General features: G+C 38.7%; 2 protein-coding genes across 2 annotated transcripts; both read right to left on the minus strand.

Annotated features, from left to right (window-relative positions):
* Positions 1-8,936: 8,936 nt before the first annotated feature.
* On the minus strand, positions 8,937-9,819 carry LOC134744778 (c-Myc-binding protein). The gene is made up of 2 exons (XM_063678689.1): positions 9,629-9,819; positions 8,937-9,366 (listed from the first exon to the last, which is right to left on the minus strand). Exons 1-2 carry the CDS (start codon positions 9,641-9,643, stop codon positions 9,118-9,120), a joined length of 264 nt encoding a protein of 87 aa, XP_063534759.1. The 5' UTR covers positions 9,644-9,819; the 3' UTR covers positions 8,937-9,117.
* A 1,526-nt stretch (positions 9,820-11,345) lies between these two features.
* Positions 11,346-17,300, minus strand: LOC134744588 (T-complex protein 1 subunit theta). Its single transcript, XM_063678446.1, has 7 exons — positions 17,113-17,300; positions 16,253-16,490; positions 15,528-15,847; positions 14,970-15,344; positions 14,015-14,241; positions 13,226-13,421; positions 11,346-12,023 (listed from the first exon to the last, which is right to left on the minus strand). The coding sequence occupies exons 1-7, from the start codon at positions 17,170-17,172 to the stop codon at positions 11,802-11,804; spliced, it is 1,638 nt and encodes a 545-aa protein (XP_063534516.1). The 5' UTR covers positions 17,173-17,300; the 3' UTR covers positions 11,346-11,801.
* Between the last annotated feature and the right edge of the window lie 1,885 nt (positions 17,301-19,185).

The following is a 19,185-nucleotide window of genomic DNA, read 5'->3' on the forward strand; positions in this document are numbered from 1 at the left end:
TTTGTATTTGTTTTAATAAGTAATTTAACCTTGTATGACATGCAGCGGACATAACATACAGGATCAAAATATTTTTGTATTTAATAAGAGAGAGCATAACCTGCATAACCATTACAAAACTATACATTTTTTGACAGGCTAGTAAGAGTAGGGTGTATTCGCTTCATATAAATCATTGCCATTTGGCATCACAAATGGAATACACCAAGAGCAGAGCATCCCTTTTATAAACAATTGTAATTATTTAGAAAACATTTATTATTTCAGTTTTAAATTTCATAGTTTTTCAGTGCTTGATATTATTACTATTAGAAGGTAGATAGACTTTATCACAGACTATCTTACTTTTTAAAAGTCTTATTACAGAACTATGTTTTAATGAGTTGAAGAGTATACGGAAAGAAAGAAGAATGTCTAGTCACTTTAATAACATTTTGAGTAATCGAGGTTTTAAAATTTGGAACCATGTCAAAATGTATGGTAATTCCGTGACCAGCGGCCCATTTCTTGAACGGTATTAGTCTAATATTATTAGTGTGTTGCCATGGGAACCCATACGATTTGACAGTTCGTGGACTAATAATATTAGTCTAATACCGTTCGAGAAATGGGGCCCACGTCTTTTTAATTAAAAAAAATTGTGTTACATATATGCTGTTTTGCCTCTCTTCCTGGACTAAAAGTTTTAACAGGAGGGACCCTACAGATGTTATTTATCTTGACTATGAAAAGGCCTTCGACAAAGTTCCCACAGAGAGGCTACTTCATAAACTGGAACACTTGGGAATCCGTGGGAAACTATTAATATGGATAAGGGCCTTCCTACAACATAGAACCTTTAAAGTTAGAGTTGGTGAGACCAAGTCACAGCAAAGAGAGATACAGAGTGGAGTACCACAGGGTTCAGTTTTGGGCCCTGTGCTCTACATACTGTACACGGTTGACCTTCCATGCCGCCTCAAATGCAGTATTAGTACTTTTGCGGATGATACCAAGTTATTTGCTAACCCACTCGTAGATTACAGCCAACTACAAGATGATCTAGATGCAATAGCAAGCTGGTCAAAAGAATGGTTAATAAATCTGAATACTGCCAAATGTACAATACTTCACATAGGAAATCGGAACCCCCGTCTGACTTACAACTTGGAAGGCGCTCCACTAACGGCTGTAAAAACACAAACTGACCTAGGTGTTAAGATCTCGGAAGATCTAAAGTGGGAAGAGCACATATCTACAATGGTTAAGAAAGCCAGAAGCATGATTTACCTCATTAGGAAAGCTTTCAAGTCCTTAACACCGGATATGATGCTAAAAATATACAAGACATTCGTCAAACCCATACTGGAGTATGCGTTTCAAGTCTGGAGTCCTTACTTTGCCAAGGACATTGAGATGCTGGAGAAGGTCCAACGGAGTTTCACGAAACTGCCAAGGCAACTTAAAAACAAGCCATATGAGGAGAGACTAAAGGAACTGAAACTAAACCCTAAAGCACCGCAGAGAACGCGGAGACCTAATAGAGAGTTACAAAATACTATCTGGGCACTATGACCTCAAGGATTTTCAAGAGATGTTCAAGCGCAACAACAGCGATCGTCTGAGAGGTCATCACTTAAAGCTAGAAAGGCATAGGTCTCACAGTAACCCTTACAACCACTTTCTGAGCAACCGAGTAGTAAGGGCTTGGAACAAACTCCCGGAAGACGTAGTTTCAGCACAAAATGTGAACCAGTTTAAAAATAAATTAGACAAGCATAACACTACATCTAATACTCGTTCATGATATATATCTTTATGATTACTGGATACAGGCCATATCACTTGCCATAACTGCCTGCCTGCTTATTAAATAATAATAATATATTATACAGTGGTAGCAAAAGGTATTACTGATAGTTCATTAACACTCTCAGCGCCACGTGGGCCGCCGGCGGCCCACAATTTGTCGAGTACAGTAGGCCACTATGATTTTTGAGTACTTTACCAGCGGGCCACGTCGTCCGCCGGCGGCCTACATGCATACGAGTGCAGCAGGCCACTATATTTTTTTTAAGATTTTACGGGTAAGCCTCATGGTACGCCGGCGGCCCACAAAAGTTCCAGTGCCGCAGGCCACTATGATTTCTCATCAGTTTTAATTTGCTTTATCAGCAGGCCACGTGGGCGGCCAGCGGGCCAGTGTAAACTTTACCGGCAGGCCACGTGGTACGCAATGATCCCACAAAAATTTAATTACCATATTTTCATCTTGCGACTCCTCTTCTCGTATAATGCAGATGCAGAATAGGCATACGCGTGGTACGGCGTCAAAAATAGGTAACTTTCGTTCTGTTTTGAAATAATGCAATTTTATATATTTGTGTCATTTAAAGCTCAACCAGATATTTATTTTGTTTCATTTAACAAAATCGACGGTTGCCCTAAGTTTTGTGTTATCAAGGTATATATTACGAATTTACAATGCCCAGGTTAGACGTGGGTAAATACCTACTAGAATCAACTTTGAGTTCATAGAAATATTAGAAATAAAGCTAAGAAAGTGCGAAGACAACATTTGTATTTTTTCTAAAAAAATCTATTTAATTACAACTAATCAATTAATGAACAGATAAATTCTAAACTGTATGGTCTATAATAAATTTCAATAGGTACTACAAATAATGAAGAAAATTTAGTCTAAAAACAAAAGGGGTGATCAACCCTCCCCAGTTTCCCCTATGTGTGTGTGGGTGTGTTTTTTTTGTATCTGCGCACTGACTTTACATGCTACGAGCTGGGGTGGGGAATACAAAATGCATTTTTTTTCTAAAAACTGTGCATACGAGTCGTAGATCCACGCGGATTTACAGTGTTAGTTTACGCACGTGTCCGTCCAGGCGCGTGAAAAAATTTTGAATGCCGGGTTCAAAAAATTGGCCAATGGAAAGTTTGGCCTGCTGAGTTAAAACATTGACTTGTCCAGAACTAAAAATGTATTATGATTATAAGTTTCTGCTTTTGGTACGCCGGCGACCCACGTGGCCTGCGGGTAAAGTTGTTAAAAAATCATACTGGTCTGTGTTGGCAATCGAGTGCAGCGCTGACGCCACCTTGCGGAGGAGCGAGGAACTACACCGAATGTCAACACATCAATCGATGGCTCGAAAGCGCCATCTACCCAACGGCGAAGGAAACTGCTTCAAGATCAGTTAGGGCAGAGGAAGGGGTAGAACCAGTTGTGTTTAAATAGGCCGACAGAGGCATCAGAACTCGCTTCTTTCTGAGATTTCATGGGCGAAGCATAGGCGAGATAGGCTATTCGTATTTTTGTAAATAAATTGTAATTTGGCTGTTGAAATCAAATAAAATTATTAACTTCACAAGTGTTTATCCATAGCAATCCACCTCCCCTTAGTTTGGTAGATTTAATCAGAACTGGGGATAATCAACGCCCACCATGGGAAAACGGAAACGCGCCAAGCACGTGCGTGCGCGTTCAACTTCTACTTCAAGTAGCAGCAGTGGTCGGACGAGAACTCCGTCACCTCCACCGAAACAAACAAGAAAGGAAAAGAAGAAAACAAAGGTATCACGTAAGGCTGATACCTCAACTGTAAGTACAGATAAAGCTTCTACTGTGGTGAACAATATTATACCGGAATTTGACCCTTTACGAGACGACATAGGTGCTTGGCTTAATATTATTCAATCTTACGCTAAAACTTTTTCATGGTCAGATGGTGTGGTTAAATTTCAAGCCCTTAACAAACTAAAAGGGTCCGCTAAGACCTGGTACGATTCTTTATTGCGTACGGAACAAGAGTGGCCTTCGTGGCGTTGGGCGGACTGGCGCCGCAGGTTAGCTTGTAGCTTTCAAATAAGACGTGATATGTTTCAACTTTTGAAAGAAGTAGTAGACAAGAAACCGACTGAAAACCAATCATTGTATGAATTTTATTTCGAGCAGAAGAGCAAAATCGATCGTTTGTCACTAAATTTCTCGGAAATGGATATTATATCAATAATTGTTGGCAATATAGGAGATTCTGGGATAGGTGCGTCAATCGAAGCGAGCAATTTTACAACGTGTGATAGCTTGGCAAGTTTCCTTCACGGACGTACTTACAAATCCAGAACCTCAAAACAATTTAGTTCAAATATACGCGATGGTCAAGGCAAGATAGGTGCACATGTCACTACCACACAGCCTAGTACTTCCGCGAAGATAACAAGTCAGTCAGGCTCAAGTCAGACCGTTCCGTCCAATAACAATCAGGTTTATAACCAAACTCAACGAAAACCAATTGAATGTTACGTATGTGGAGGTAATCATAAAAAAGCAAATTGCGACAAGTTAAATCGAAAATGTGAATTTTGTGGCAAAAGGGGGCATGATGAAGCAGCCTGTTTTCATAAAAAACATTCAACTAAAACCGAAAAACAGGAAGAGACTAAATTCATTTCTACCCTAAATTCACGTGATAAATTTATAAAACAGATTTACGTGAATGACACCTACCATTGTGATGCATTTATAGACATGGGGAGTAGTTGTTCATTAATATCACAATCACTGGTAAACAAATACTCCCTTAAAGTTATTCCTTTGCCATCCCCCGTCTTGCTGCACGGTTACAAAAAGGATATTTCAGAATACGTTCAACAAAAGGTGGTACTTGATTTTAAATTGGATTCTGTGTGTTTAAAAAATATTGATTTCTACATATCGAATGATTTATCTGACTATGAAATGTTAATTGGACGAAACGTGACTGAACGATCTGACTTGGTATACTCGCGGATGGGGAACCGCCTCCTGTTTGATTATGCGAAAACATTTACAGAGTTTTGTAACAATATCGCTGAATTTGAATTGGATGCGGACTCTCATCAAACCGAATTGACAGCACTCTTTAGGACTTATAGAGACTGCGTTGCGTCTAACACTAAAGAGTTGGGAAAGGTGGTTAATCATGAAATGATTATTGAGGTTACTAACCCGCAACCTATTCAATGCAGACCCTTTAGGGCATCTCATGCTGACAGAAAGATTATCAGAGACATGGTTAACGAGCTCTTAGAAAATAAAATAATCTGTGAAAGTAACTCGCCATATGCGAGCCCCGCATTACTGGTTAATAAGAAAAACGGGGAAAAAAGGCTGTGCATTGATTACAGGTTGCTTAATAAAGTCACGGTTAAAAAACAATACCCCATGCCTCGTATAGAAGATCTCGTTGATAGGCTTCAGGGTCATAAATGTTTCACCAGCTTAGACTTGAAGAGTGGGTATTACCAAATTCCCATGCACCCGGATTCGATAGACAAAGTAGCGTTTATTACAGAAGACGGGCACTATTCCTTCCTTCGTGTCCCGTTCGGGCTTGTCAATGCCCCGTCAGTATTTCAAGAAATGATGAATAAGGTCCTAGGGAATCTCAGATTTGAAAATGTGATCTTATATTTAGATGATGTATATTTGGTCACAGAAACGGTTGAAGAAAATATAAAATTGCTTGAACGAGTTCTAAAAATATTTCGCGAAAATGGCTTAACCCTGAACCTAAAAAAATGTCACTTTTTCAAATCTGAAATTGAGTTCTTAGGATATAAAATTAAACCTAATTGTGTCATGCCTAATCAATCCAAATTGGAAGCTGTAGGGAACTTCCCGGTCCCAAAAACCGTACACCAACTTCGACAATTTTTGGGCCTCATAAGCTACTTTAGAAAGTTTATAAAAAACTGCGCTATGATTTCTGCCCCTTTGACGAGGTTGTTAAAGAAGGATGCGGTTTGGGTATGGGATACAGTTCATGAACAAGCGTTTCAGATATTAAAACACAAACTTACATCGGATAGTGTGTTGTCGATTTATGACCCAAATAAAGAACACGTTTTATATACGGATGCTAGTAGGGAAGGTCTTGCCGGCATTTTAATGCAGATTACTGATGAGGGAGAAAAGCCTGTGCATTACTATAGTCGGCAAACCACAAATGAGGAAAAGAAATATCACTCATTTGAGTTAGAGCTGTTAGCTATTGTTTGTTCTCTTCAAAAATTCCGGTTGTACCTTTTAGGATCGCCTTTTAAGATTGTCACTGACTGTAACGCGGTTCGATACGCGTTGACTAAAAAGGAGATTATTCCCCGGATAGCACGGTGGGTTTTATCGACACAGGAGTTTGCATTCGATATCACACATAGAGAAGGAACGCGAATGCAACATGTAGACGCATTGAGTCGTAACCCCGTGCCGTCCGGAGAAAAATCTGAGACCGAAATTGTTTTATCAATAACCGAAGCGGACTGGCTATTAACGGTTCAATTACAAGATCCCGAATTAAAACGCATTAGGACGATAATTGAGTCAGGAGACGCCGATAACAATAAAGACATTTTTACTTACTATGAGGTCTTAGGAGGCAAAGTTTACAGAAGAACGTCCCAAGGCCGTCGTTGGGTGGTTCCAAAAAACTGCATATGGCAGATCATTAAATGTAACCACGACGATTTGGGTCATTTTGCTGTAGACAAAACCATTGAACGAATAAGCTTACAGTATTGGTTTCCTAGGATGAGACATGTTTTAAAAAAATATATTAAAAATTGCATTAACTGTATTTACTACAAAAAGAAAGGGGGGGCTAAAGAAGGTGAGTTGTACCCGTTGCCAAAATATGCAAGACCTTACCACACGCTTCATCTTGATCATTTAGGCCCTTTTGTTAAAACTAAAAGTAAAAATCAATATTTATTAGTCGCTGTGGATGCTTTTACAAAGTTTGTGTTTATCTTTGCGGTAAAATCAACAAAAACTTCATGTGTTATTAAAGAACTTGAAAATCTGTCAAAAACGTTTGGTAATCCAAAACGTTTAATAACCGATGCCGGTAGTAGTTTTACCTCAAACGAGTTTACTCAATATTGCACTAATAAGAACATACATTTGCATACGGTGGCAACGGGCATGCCTCGTTCGAATGGCCAGGTGGAACGATTCAACAAAACTATCCTCGACGCTTTAAAAACACTAGGCGCCAATACAACCGATGACAGATGGGATCAGTACGTAAAAATATTACAGCAAGGTTTAAATAGTACCATACACAAAACTATACAAGCAGTCCCTAGTGAAGTTTTCTTCGGATATAGGTTACGTACAGATAGCGATAGTTTAGCGCCAGGATACGATGATAACTTGATAGACGTGACAAGGTTGCGTGAGAATGTAGATAGTAATATTAAGTCAAATGCACAGTATCAGAAAGAGAGGTTTGACCGATCTCGAACTAAGGCACCTGCATACAGTGTGGGAGACCTAGTTATGGTAACGATTCAAAGTCAGAGTAATGATGGTAAAAGCAAAAAGTTGTTACCTGTATACAAGGGCCCGTTTCAAGTCAGCAAGATTATGGGAAACGATAGGTATGAGGTGACGGAGGTAATTGGGAGTGAAAGGAGTAATAAAAAGTACACTGGAGTAACTGCCGCTGAAAATATGAAACGGTGGATCAATATTGGTGATTGGAGTATTAATTAATATCAATCAATGTGTATAAGACCATGTTGGCAAGGTAAGATGATAAGTAAAACAACCTTGCTTTGTTTATATTCCCTTTACTTCTTATGATAAATACTAAACAAAACATTATACCTATTTACAATTTCAGTACTATTTCATTTATTTCATCAATAAAAATATTTAAATTTTTAAATACTGTTACAAAGTTATCTTACACATAGTCCCTCACAAACTTAAAATGGATTAATAAAGTTCAGAGTTAAGATAAATGCTTCAAAATTTATGAATCTGCTTTATGTGTGACATGCGCTGTATTATATCAAAACTTAATCTCAGTGAAGTGACAGTGGAGGTTGTGAGTGGTAAAAATCGAGTTGGGTACACGTAAAATCTTAACTGTTGCGTGGCAAGCTTTTAAGTAGGTATCCACCGATGTGAAACCAAGGCGAACGTGTTTAAGTGAGAAAACCTCTTTGAACATAGGCGGCCTATAAAAGTAACTTACACTGTGGCTATCACTTAGGTATGAATATACAGCTATGTCACGTGGAGACGTGGACTCGATAATGTTTTAATAAGTTTACACATTCTTAACTTATGTATATGTTTCAGCATGTATCTTAACTCGTGAGGCGCCTGAGGCAGGCGCCATAGAGGACGGCCGTGTTGGCAATCGAGTGCAGCGCTGACGCCACCTTGCGGAGGAGCGAGGAACTACACCGAATGTCAACACATCAATCGATGGCTCGAAAGCGCCATCTACCCAACGGCGAAGGAAACTGCTTCAAGATCAGTTAGGGCAGAGGAAGGGGTAGAACCAGTTGTGTTTAAATAGGCCGACAGAGGCATCAGAACTCGCTTCTTTCTGAGATTTCATGGGCGAAGCATAGGCGAGATAGGCTATTCGTATTTTTGTAAATAAATTGTAATTTGGCTGTTGAAATCAAATAAAATTATTAACTTCACAAGTGTTTATCCATAGCAATCCACCTCCCCTTAGTTTGGTAGATTTAATCTGCTACAACAGAATCAATGTGGGCCGCCGGCGGCCTACTTGGCCTGCCGGTAAAGTTACTAAATATCACAGCGGCCTTCTGGACTCGATTTTTTGGGGCGGCCGGCAACCCACATGGCCTGCCATAAAAACAAAATCGTTTGCTCTATGGCGCTGAGTGTGTTAAGAGCTCTACATTTTGAAATGAAAATCTCATTTTCCGAAAAAAGTGACTAGACATGTTCTTTCCGTGTACCCTTCAGTTATAGTAATGGTTAATTATTACCAATCTGCAAGAGAAATTAATTTCTAGGCATCTATTATTTCAGTCACTGTCTAGTATCTACTAAATTTCACGTTTGGTAGACTTCCTTTTTTCTTGAGTTGGTTAGTTTGGACAAATTATTAGGAATGGAAATGAAATGCAAATACTTAAAAAAGAAACTGAAAATTTTATTGTGCGACCTGCACATCAAAAAAACTTAAACAACAAAAATACTCTCCTTATAACACAAGTTATATTTCTTTAGGATCAACAACAATATTTATATCTGAGATCATTGTACAATCAGGTTCTGCGAGATCAGTGTTACTAAAATAAGATAATATTTTTTTAGCCTTCTGTTGGGGCTGCATCTCCTTTTAGAAGCGCGTTTTCAGCTTCTAGTTCGGCTATACGAGCTCTAGCAGCCTCCAACTCGTCCTCTCCGCCATCAGTGCCTAGATGTTTCCTCATATATTCTAAGGCATCCTCAGGCTTGTCTGGTTCTTCATATAGACTGACTAACACTTTGGTAAGAGCATCCATCACTCCTGCTCTTTCTAAATATCTTCTGAACTCTTCGCGTTTAGAATCAATTGGCTGCAATAAAATATAAATGGTGTAAATTATTTTTGAAACATTTTTTATGAAAAGGCAGGTAGGTTATGTAGTGTCCAGATAACGTTTTTGGTTAAATTTTATAATTCAGAATAGTTAAAGGAAATTGGGCATGTCAATAGTCAATATATTCTTTATTCAAATAGGCCTAGCAACAAGTACTTTTAGATTGTCATGCTGTTTGAATTAAAAGATAAGGGTATTTATTTCATTAAGAGTAAAAATCTATAAAATAAAAGCTCACCTTATAAGACGACATTGTAAAATTTTACTACAGTGTCCGAGGGCAGAACTATTGTTGAGTTATTGTAATTATTTCACGAGACTTCCTCTAGAAGATATATCAAAGCTTTCTTCAATTTGCTGCAAAGCCGATCACGCACAACACAACAACAAAATAGTCAATATTTTTCAAAGCGAATTAAGCGAAGTAAAGTGACGTATGTTGTCTATGTCATTGTCAATATTACTTCCGGTTTAGAAATAGCGGCGTAAAAACAAATGAATACCTAATATATCAAGAATGTGTCCAATAATAAAGTTGTTGCAAATCGTTTTTTTCTAAAACTGTTATTTTATTACATACAATAATAAAAAAATATTTAAGATTTAGCTATTGAAAAATGTCAGAAACCAGGCGGAAAAAGCAAGAAAATCATCTAGACGGCAATGCGGTGCAAGGCCTATTGACTTCCTAAACAGCCTATTGAACATCTATTGAAGAGCTTACTCCATAGAGTATATTGAATAGTAGGCTTACTCAAGCGTTCCCTAAAATTAATTAGTCATTAACTTAAAAAAAAAAAATTGTCGTACAAAAATATTGCATATAAAACATGTTCTATATTGCATGAAACCGTCTACTAAGAGACAGTTTTCATTGTCATGTATTTCCAAGTGACAGTGTTACAGAATGGAGACTATATAAAGGAGCCAAATCTCTATGTATGAAAAGTGTCCATCAAAAAACAGTAATTAGGCGGCGCCACCATACACCAAAATACTACCAAAAAAATCTACGTAATTTGGTCGGGTTGTTTGTTGCCTTATATGATTCATGTTATACTCATGTCCCAGAGCCTAACTAGCGCCACCGGAGAAATTAGGAACTATAAATTAAAGCTGAAAGCGAAAGCGGTCACTTTTGCAACAATTGACTTTGCAATGAGGGCTATCCTTTTTTTTTGCTCACCAGTTGGCGCCTCTGTTGATGGTGGTCCAAAAGACTAAAGAACAGCTGTCAGTCATTGAAGTGACATTTCCAACTATGGAAAAGACCACCATCTACACTAGCGCCCCTAGCGGCGAATTCATACGCGTTAGCCCTCATTGGTCCGCTGGTGAGCATGCGTATTCTAATTTTGTAGCCTTTTATAAGCTGATATTTTCTTTGAAGCTAGCCATCCATGTTTATTATCAATCGCAGGTTCTATTGAAATCCGCGCAAAGTAAGATGGACTCTATTATTATAGTTATTTGACTTATTTGTATTAGAAGGAGGCAAAGTTATTAACTCCTCGTGCATAATATTGATACCAGCCGGGCTAGCACATGATTGGCGCGAGAGTATCTCGCCGCGACATAGACTACCCGTCCCTCTTTAATGCATACAGTTAATAAAAGACGGGTAGTCTATCTCGCGGCTACTGAGCAAGAGAAATGAGTCCACAATTGAACCAAGAGCGTAGAGAGTGGTTTGAAAAGTGGACGAATCTTGAGCGTTGCGAGGGTTTCAAGGCACAATAGTTAACCCTTTTCCAGGCATAGTACGATTTATCGACCACATACGTGGCAATAGAATTTCAACCTTAGGAAATGAACGCGGATCCGAGAATCCGAGTACGAGGAAACTATTTAAAAAAAAATTGCGGCACACGACCTTACTTTTACCTCGACATGTCAAACGAAAGGGACGGCAGATAGACGGCAGAAAAATACTCGTAGGTAATAAAACAACAGCAACACTTGTGTAAAATTGTATTTTTTGTAGTGCCACAAACGCATTTTTGTGACATAGAGACCAATACATAGGTAGTTTTAAAGTTTCAAGCTCTGGAAATAATTAAATTATTAGTTCAGTATCATAACTTAACAGAAAAACATTTCAGTTGCATAGATCATAAACTAAAGTGCACCATTATCATCTTTAGTAATTCAATTAAATTACCACATTCAAAGCTAATAATATGGAACTTAGATAATTATTGTTAATGTAAAGTTAAGAAAATAAAATGCAAGTTGTATTGCTAAATTAAAATACTTGTGTTTTAGTATAAAGACAAGTTCACACTACGCTCTTAGTTTGCGGCTGACGATAACCACTGATTGGTTCACACATGTACAGTATATACCCAGCTGTAAGCGCTACGCTGCCAACTAGGAGCCTAATGTAAACGAGCGATAGAGTAGCGTAAGTATTAAGATTCGTCGTCACTGCCTTGCGGTTGCCGTGCCTTGGGTCCGCCGGCGCGCTTGGCCATGATGATCTGGTCCACCTTGAGGATGGTGGTGGCCGCCTCCACGGCGTACTTGAGGCCCCATCGCTTGAGTACGAAGGCGTCGAAGATGCCCTTTTCTTTGGCGTCACATACGCCGTTATTTTCCGATTCGATGTCGTATCCGGCGTTCTTGTTCCCTTCCTGCGAGTTATAAAAACACTGAATTATCAAAATAACATGAATTAAAAAAAAACTAATTTCCACGAAAATTTGGGATTCTTTAAACTTTACCATAATTCGGTTGCGCATCTCAATGGAGACAGGTGAATTTTATTTGAAGTCGTTATACATTTCATATTTAGGCGAGTCCGAATGGTAAGTTCTTATAGTAAGGTAAAATTAGGTATGAAAAAACCGGGCAAGTGCGAGTCGGACTCGCGCACCGAGGGTTCCGTACTTTTAGTATTTGTTGTTATAGCGGCAACAGAAATACATCATCTGTGAAAATTTCAACTGTCTAGCTATCACGGTTAATGAGATACAGCCTGGTGACAGATGGACAGCGGAGTCTTAGTAATAGGGTCCCGTTTTTACCCTTTGGGTACGGAACCCTAAAAAGTGATCAGGTTTTGTAACTTTTTCCCTCACCCTAGCATTTAAGGTACAAGTTGAAACCCGGCGACGCGTGGCGACCGCAGACGACACGTCGCCGCGTCACGTCTGGTTTTTATGTATTTCTATGAAATACCATCCGTACTCAGCGACACGAAGTCGACGCGTTGCCGAGCCCGACCGCAGACCAAAAGTGCCGCTGACGTCAGAGCGAAGTACGTGGTATAGTTTGAAACTTCTCAAATTATTTTTACGCAAAAGACCCTAATTTTTAAACAAAAGCCATTGTTTCTTTTATGCGAGCGCGGGGCCATTGTGTCTGAGCGCGTGGCCATTGTCTTACCGCGTGCCACAATGGGGTTGGCCGGTCGAAATAATTAGCAGATGGCGCCAGCATAGCTTGCCCTGTCAATCCCTAGAATTGTGTCAAATTTTAGATTTTTTAATGCCTGGATGCCAGCCCTATTTAATAGAATAGAATATCATTTATTTCAGTATAAGTACACAGTTATACAATACATACAGAGAAAGAACGAGAAAAAAAAGCTTTAAGCCAAATCTCATAGAAAAAGGGGCAAGCTATGATGGCGCCATCTCTGCAAACCTTTGCAGTTGCCAACCCCATTGCCACGCGCTCGCACAAAAGAAACAAAGGCTTTTGTTGTTAAACAGGGTCTTTGACGTAAAAATAATTTGAGAAGATTCAAACTGTATGCTTGGCTGGCCGGCTGAATGGCTGTATGGTTCGACATGACGCGGGCTGTACGGGCTATTCCGATCCGGGTAGGTACCTTGTGCGCCTTGTAGATGTTGTTGATGACCTCGGTGGCGTTGGCGCCCGTGTTCTCGGCCAGCGCGCGCGGCACGGCCTCGAGCGCGAGCGCGAACTTGCGCACCGCGTACTGCGCCAGCCCGGGCAGCGTGTCGGCGTGCTGCAGGAGGCGCGCCGCCAGCGATATCTCCGTCGCTCCGGCGCCGGGCAGGAATCTGTACACAAACCACAACCACATTATCAACCCTTTGAGGCTCCCGCCGCCTCTTCCTTTTAAACTTAAGCATGTGCCAGACGGCAGACAACCACAGTTTCTGCAACATGACCTTGGTAGGAAAACAGTGGTTTTAAGCCATGCAGCAAGTGGTTGAAACCAAATTCTGCATGACCTTCAAACGCCCTCGGTAGACAGGCGTGCTCTGCCAACCAATGGCAGAAGCAGTGGTTTAAAATCGTCTAGCCGCTTGTTGTAAACCACTCGCTTCTACCTAGGTCATGTTGCAGAAACTGTGGTTGTCTACCGTTTGGCACATGCTTTACCGTGCGCGGCTGGGACCGGACTTTGGCGGTCAAATAGTTATCCTCTCATAAATTTTTAAAATGGATTCATGTAAACATATCCTCCTCTTAGCTCCTTCCCGATCGCATCTTAAAGATACTCTAATCGTAATGATGAGGGAATAGCAAATTTCGTCGTATAGCAGCCATGATGTACCTTTCCGACGTAATGTTAATCAACCTTACATACTTAACAGTAATAATAAGAATGTACATATCGTTTAGTTACAAGTTTAAGCGATATACATACCGCCCATCTCGAGCACTGTTCTTGAATGTGTTGACGCCATCATCGATAGCTCGCTCAATATCGTCCATGTAGTTGTCGGTGGAGCCTCTGATGAGCACAGTGGAGATGCGAGACTCGGTGCTCTCCATCCGGAAGATGACAACGCGGGTGTCGCCCACTTCGTCTACGGCGACTATGTCGCAGTAGCCGAGTTCTTGGGCTGTGGGGGTGGTCAGTCTCGGTAGTACCTGAAAAAATAATAAACATTCATAAAATTTTTGATAAAGACATTTTTTTTTTAATGTTTAAATTTCCTGATTTATCTTTAACCGTTCAGGCTGCATACGATATTTTTGAGTAATTGGAATAACTATGAATTAATTTACAAATTAGATTGCCAGCTGCCCTCCTAAAAAAAATAGTGCTATCTCAATAACAAATTATTTTGAAAATGGAATTGGGGTTTTTGGTGCAGGAATGTTTTACACTAGCCAAAAAATAGGTAAAAACTGATACTATTTTAACATTTTTTAGCACATGTGGAGCTTACTACCTATTTTTAATACATAGTTTGGTAATTATTTTACAATAAACAAAGTAATAAATACACGAAATCATTCCCGCACTAAAACCCCCATGTATGATTATCAGCTGTAGAAACAAAAGTATAAGATAGCAATGAATTTTCTTTTGAGAAAGCGCTATTTGGCTTAGTAGGGCAGTATGGCTGTCTTAAGGGATGTTATTCATAATTTACACCATAATGCTGTAACATCATTATTTAAATTGCCTGTAAACACTGTCTCGTACTGGATAACAATTTATCATTGTTATAGGTAACCAAAATATGAGTAATAGCATGTTTAACGGTTTATACTGATCCTTATCTTCGCGTAATTTGTTTTTTTTTTTTAGTTTTTCCTTAATAATTTTATTGGAATTGTAATTTTTAATTTTATAACACGACAATACTTACAGTAGCATTAACAGTCTTAGCAACACGTCTAAGGTCGAATTTCGATGGAAGACGTACAGCCATAATTCCATATTTGTTCAATAAGTGCAGTGCCATGTCACCAAACTTCGCGCCCGCTACAATAACCTTTACACCAGTGTCAGCAATGTCTTTGATTTGTTTCTCCAAAAGAGATTCCTCGCCTCTGCTAAAGTTGAGAAGTTCATCAGCGCTTTTGATGAGAACTGTTCCTTTGGTCTCTGTTTGGGTGATGTCAATGGGGCATGAGTATATGGCTATCTTAGCTTTCTCGACAGATGTGACATCTCCTTCGACTTCGCGCTTGAAAACCATTCCCGAGAGGACATCAGACTGCAGGAGACCAGCTCCAAGAACCTGGAATTGTAAGGTATTTTGATAGTTGTTTTTTTTGTTAAGCCAAGAGATCCTAGTACCAATCCATTAAATCTTAAAGATGGTAATGACTTCAAGATAAATAAATTGAAATTGAAACAGACTAACAACAGAGACCATTAGAATATCACTAACAAATGTTTTTTTTTAAACAAAAAGTGTTACCTTGCAAATTCTGACATTGTCCACATTGAATGTAGTTTGCTCTGGCAGGATGGCAATGCATGCCTTAGCAACAAGTCCAGCAATGAAATCCTCGTTGCCATATTGTTTAGCCATGATGGCTGGCCTCACACTCTTAATAACTTCATCTGTGTTTTTGACATCCTTGATCTCATGGCAGACAAGATCAGGTAAGATTTCAAGGCACTTTTCGAGGGCAGTTTCATAGCCCTCGGCAATCTCGCTGGTGGTCACACCAAGACGGAGAAGTTCTTCTGCTGCTTCCAGGAGAGCTCCAGACATTACAATGACAAAGTTTGTACCTAAAAACCAGAGGTGGTTTGAAAACGAAAATAAGCTTGCTTAATAGAAAAAAAAAACACTAGACCAGCCTATTATATCCCACTGTGGGCACAGACCTTTTATTGTATGTGTTTGGGCACTTTGGTTTGGGCTACAGTGCCCATACTATCCCAAAAATATTATATGTTCATGCATTTAATGGTTAATGGACACTGCCTTAGTGTGAGGACCATGGACACTTATGTTAATGTAAAGATATAGTCTTTACCATAGCGCTTTCCCAGTCCTATCTTAAAAATGCATAATAAATAAGCCTTATTGAAAAAAACAACAGTTTGGGCTAGGTTGATTTGTCTAACATTGTTGTATAGAATATATGTATAGTTACATATCAATAATTCAAAATCACAAAAAAAATAAAGTACCATCTCCAACTTCAGCATCTTGCATCTGACTGCCCAGGACCATGAGCTTGGCTGCAGGGTGCTCTACATCCAGTTCTCTGATAATGGTGCCAGCATCACTCGTCACGAACTGCTTGTCAATGTGGTTAATGATCATTTTGTTCATGCCATTTGGACCATAGGCAGAGCGCACACTTTGTGCAAATTGCTTACAGGCAGTTATGTTTCGGTATACAGCTTCTTCTAAACCAGAGAACATCTGAAAATCGCAAGTAGCATGGTGAGCGGTATTTACTAATGAAATGTATAAACATGCTTGTCTTAGGGCCACTTGCATCATCCAACTAACCCGAGGTTAACTGGTTAAACCATTAACTTGTACTAGTGTCAAATTGTACTAGTAACCATGTTAGTGGAATGGTGCAAGTGGCGCTTAGCGTTTGATAGGTCTGTGTCTGGTCCACAAGTTTACATATTATAAATAAAAATTATGCTTGTATATACCATACGTACTACATATTCCCATGGTAAATGCTTAAACAATGCCTTTCTCAGTTAAAAATAAAAAGAAATGTTAATTAAACTAAATATTTATTTATTTTATACTCAATTACAAATTATGTCAAAAATTACAAAACAGTTGCAAAAATTTATGTTTTAACAAAAGACTGATCATAGTCACGGTGAACCCAGTAGTCCAGTTATTTTGTAAAATAATCATAAGTTAAACCATTCAATTATAGTTTTCGACAATTTGAAACTCAATAAACGATTAAACATAAGAATTAGAGCAGTATATTATGTACATAAAGAAATAAAAGGAAAAATAAAACCATAATTTCCGATACACATGACATGAGAGAAGTAAGGTTATAATTTACCCGTGCTCCATCTTTCATCATTGAGGGTACACCCGGGGCTCTTGGAACATGTAAAGCCATCTTTTTTGGATTATTGAAACAACTTCAACTTAAAACCCAATATATTTATTTCAATTCTGTTACGAACAAAAAGATAGTGGACAAAATGAATCACACGACCGACACCGACATTAACCACAGATTAAGATAAATCTACATACATGCAGCCAATCGGATATATACTGGATAAACGCAATAACGCCAACTTAATAAACAAAACTAAAAATATCATTAGGTCTATGAGAAATATACTCTAGCAAGTTAACTTTGTGAGTAGAAAAGGCGCGAAATTCCAAATTTGTTGAGAGATGTCCCAAAGAAAACAAAATTAATATTTTATGTTTTCCGTGGAACCTGCGCCTACATTTTTCAAATTTGTCGCTTTTTTGTACTGAGAAAGCTGGTTGGCTAAAGTTAGTTAAGGGTTAAAGAGGGCTTTCTAAACACTTGCCTTCTTTTTGTGGTCTAAATAGCACTATTTTTCTTCAATTTGGTTAATTTTTCGCTTCGACTTCGCATCGATTAATCAGTGGTACGGTCACGTCTCAAAATATTGATACGGATGAGACAAAGTGCCAAAAATATGTATACATCACAGAGTCCCCGGCAAGCTCGGTTCTCGAGTCTCGACATACGTTTGTATCCCATACTGTGTTTGTATGTTTGTATTGTGTGTATAAACTACGTTTGTAGTTACGCTCTCATTTTAAAACGACCAGCTAGATTGCTCTGAAACTTCGTACTTGCAATAGGATAAGGTATATTATATATAAGTTTCAGACTTCAGATACAATATGTAGCTTCAGACTTCAGATATCTACAATAGTAAAAAAAATAGAGCGAATTTAAGTTTTTCATACAAAACTTGTTTTTGCTCTATTTCGTTTATTTTATATACTAGAGCGATATAAACTTATAACAGACCTAAATATACCTCAATCATGTCATTGTATGTGCAAAGTTTCATCACAATCCACAATCCAACGTGTAGTTTTAAAATGAGAACGAAACTCCGTTTGTATGGGAAGGTAAGATCCGCCGAGCTTGCCGGGGACTTTTAATATATGGGCAATAAGGTCGTGTATAGGTAGATATTTTTGGCACTTTGTACGTATCGATATTTTCAGACGTGAATGTAACTATAGTCTGTCAAGCCATTTCCGCCAGTAGAGAAAGGCGGCAAACTTACAAAAAAAATATAGTTGATCATGCAAATGTCGTCAGTAGAAAAAGGCGCGAAATTCAAATTTTCTATGGGACGATATCCTTTCGCGCCTACATTTTTTAAATTTGCCGCCTTTTTCTACTGACAAGATTTGCTTCACCAACTATAGACGCGAAGGGTTATCGTTCCTTGGAATATTTGAATTTCGCGCCTTTTTCTACTGACAAAGTTGATGATATCCCATCAAGAACAGGGTGCAGATATATATGGGTGCTTCAAACTTCAACATTTATTCAGCAAATAGACTACAAGGGCACTTTTACACGTCAACATTGAATTTACATAGAAGCAAAATAATATAAGTACAACTAACTGCAACTACTTTTATGATACTTATCTGTAAGGAATAAGTAACAAACTAAGTTTAAAAAAAGTAACAGACAAAAATATAAAATAGCGTGTACGTAAAAACTAGCCAAGTGAAATCCTGAACTTTAATTACATTCCAAGCGAACTAGAACTAGGCACCCATATAGATTTCAATTCTGTTCCGGCGAAGTCAACAACGACGCATATTCTTATATAATATTGAACTTGGCTCTCATTTCACATGTATGTTTTTGCTGGGATGAACCTACGATTTACATCTTACATCGACCGATCCGGCTCCGTATAGCTCAGCCTCGCAGCAGAAATACCAAGTACCTTGAAGTGGGGTAACTGGGAATAGAAGGGATAACATTAGACACAGGAAATATAAGATACATTATTAGTGTTGAGCATGTAGGTAGGTATAATCACTACAAAAGGACTAAGGAAGTCTTAAATTTTTAACACTTCCTTTGTTTAAAAACGTTTGGTCCTGGCTG

Source organism: Cydia strobilella, chromosome 10 (assembly GCF_947568885.1).
Source record: "Cydia strobilella chromosome 10, ilCydStro3.1, whole genome shotgun sequence".
NCBI classification, from domain to species: Eukaryota; Metazoa; Arthropoda; class Insecta; order Lepidoptera; family Tortricidae; genus Cydia; species Cydia strobilella.

Bases quoted from the DNA above. Each gene is read 5' to 3' on its own strand.
- LOC134744588 (XM_063678446.1), bottom strand. From the start codon at position 17,172: ATGGCTTTACATGTTCCAAGAGCCCCGGGTGTACCCTCAATGATGAAA. The intron at 15,345-15,527 runs GTAACACTTTTT...TTACAATTCCAG, and splicing joins ACAATGTCAGAATTTGCAAG to GTTCTTGGAGCTGGTCTCCT. The intron at 12,024-13,225 runs GTACCTACCCGG...TATAACTCGCAG, and splicing joins ACATCTACAAGGCGCACAAG to GAAGGGAACAAGAACGCCGG.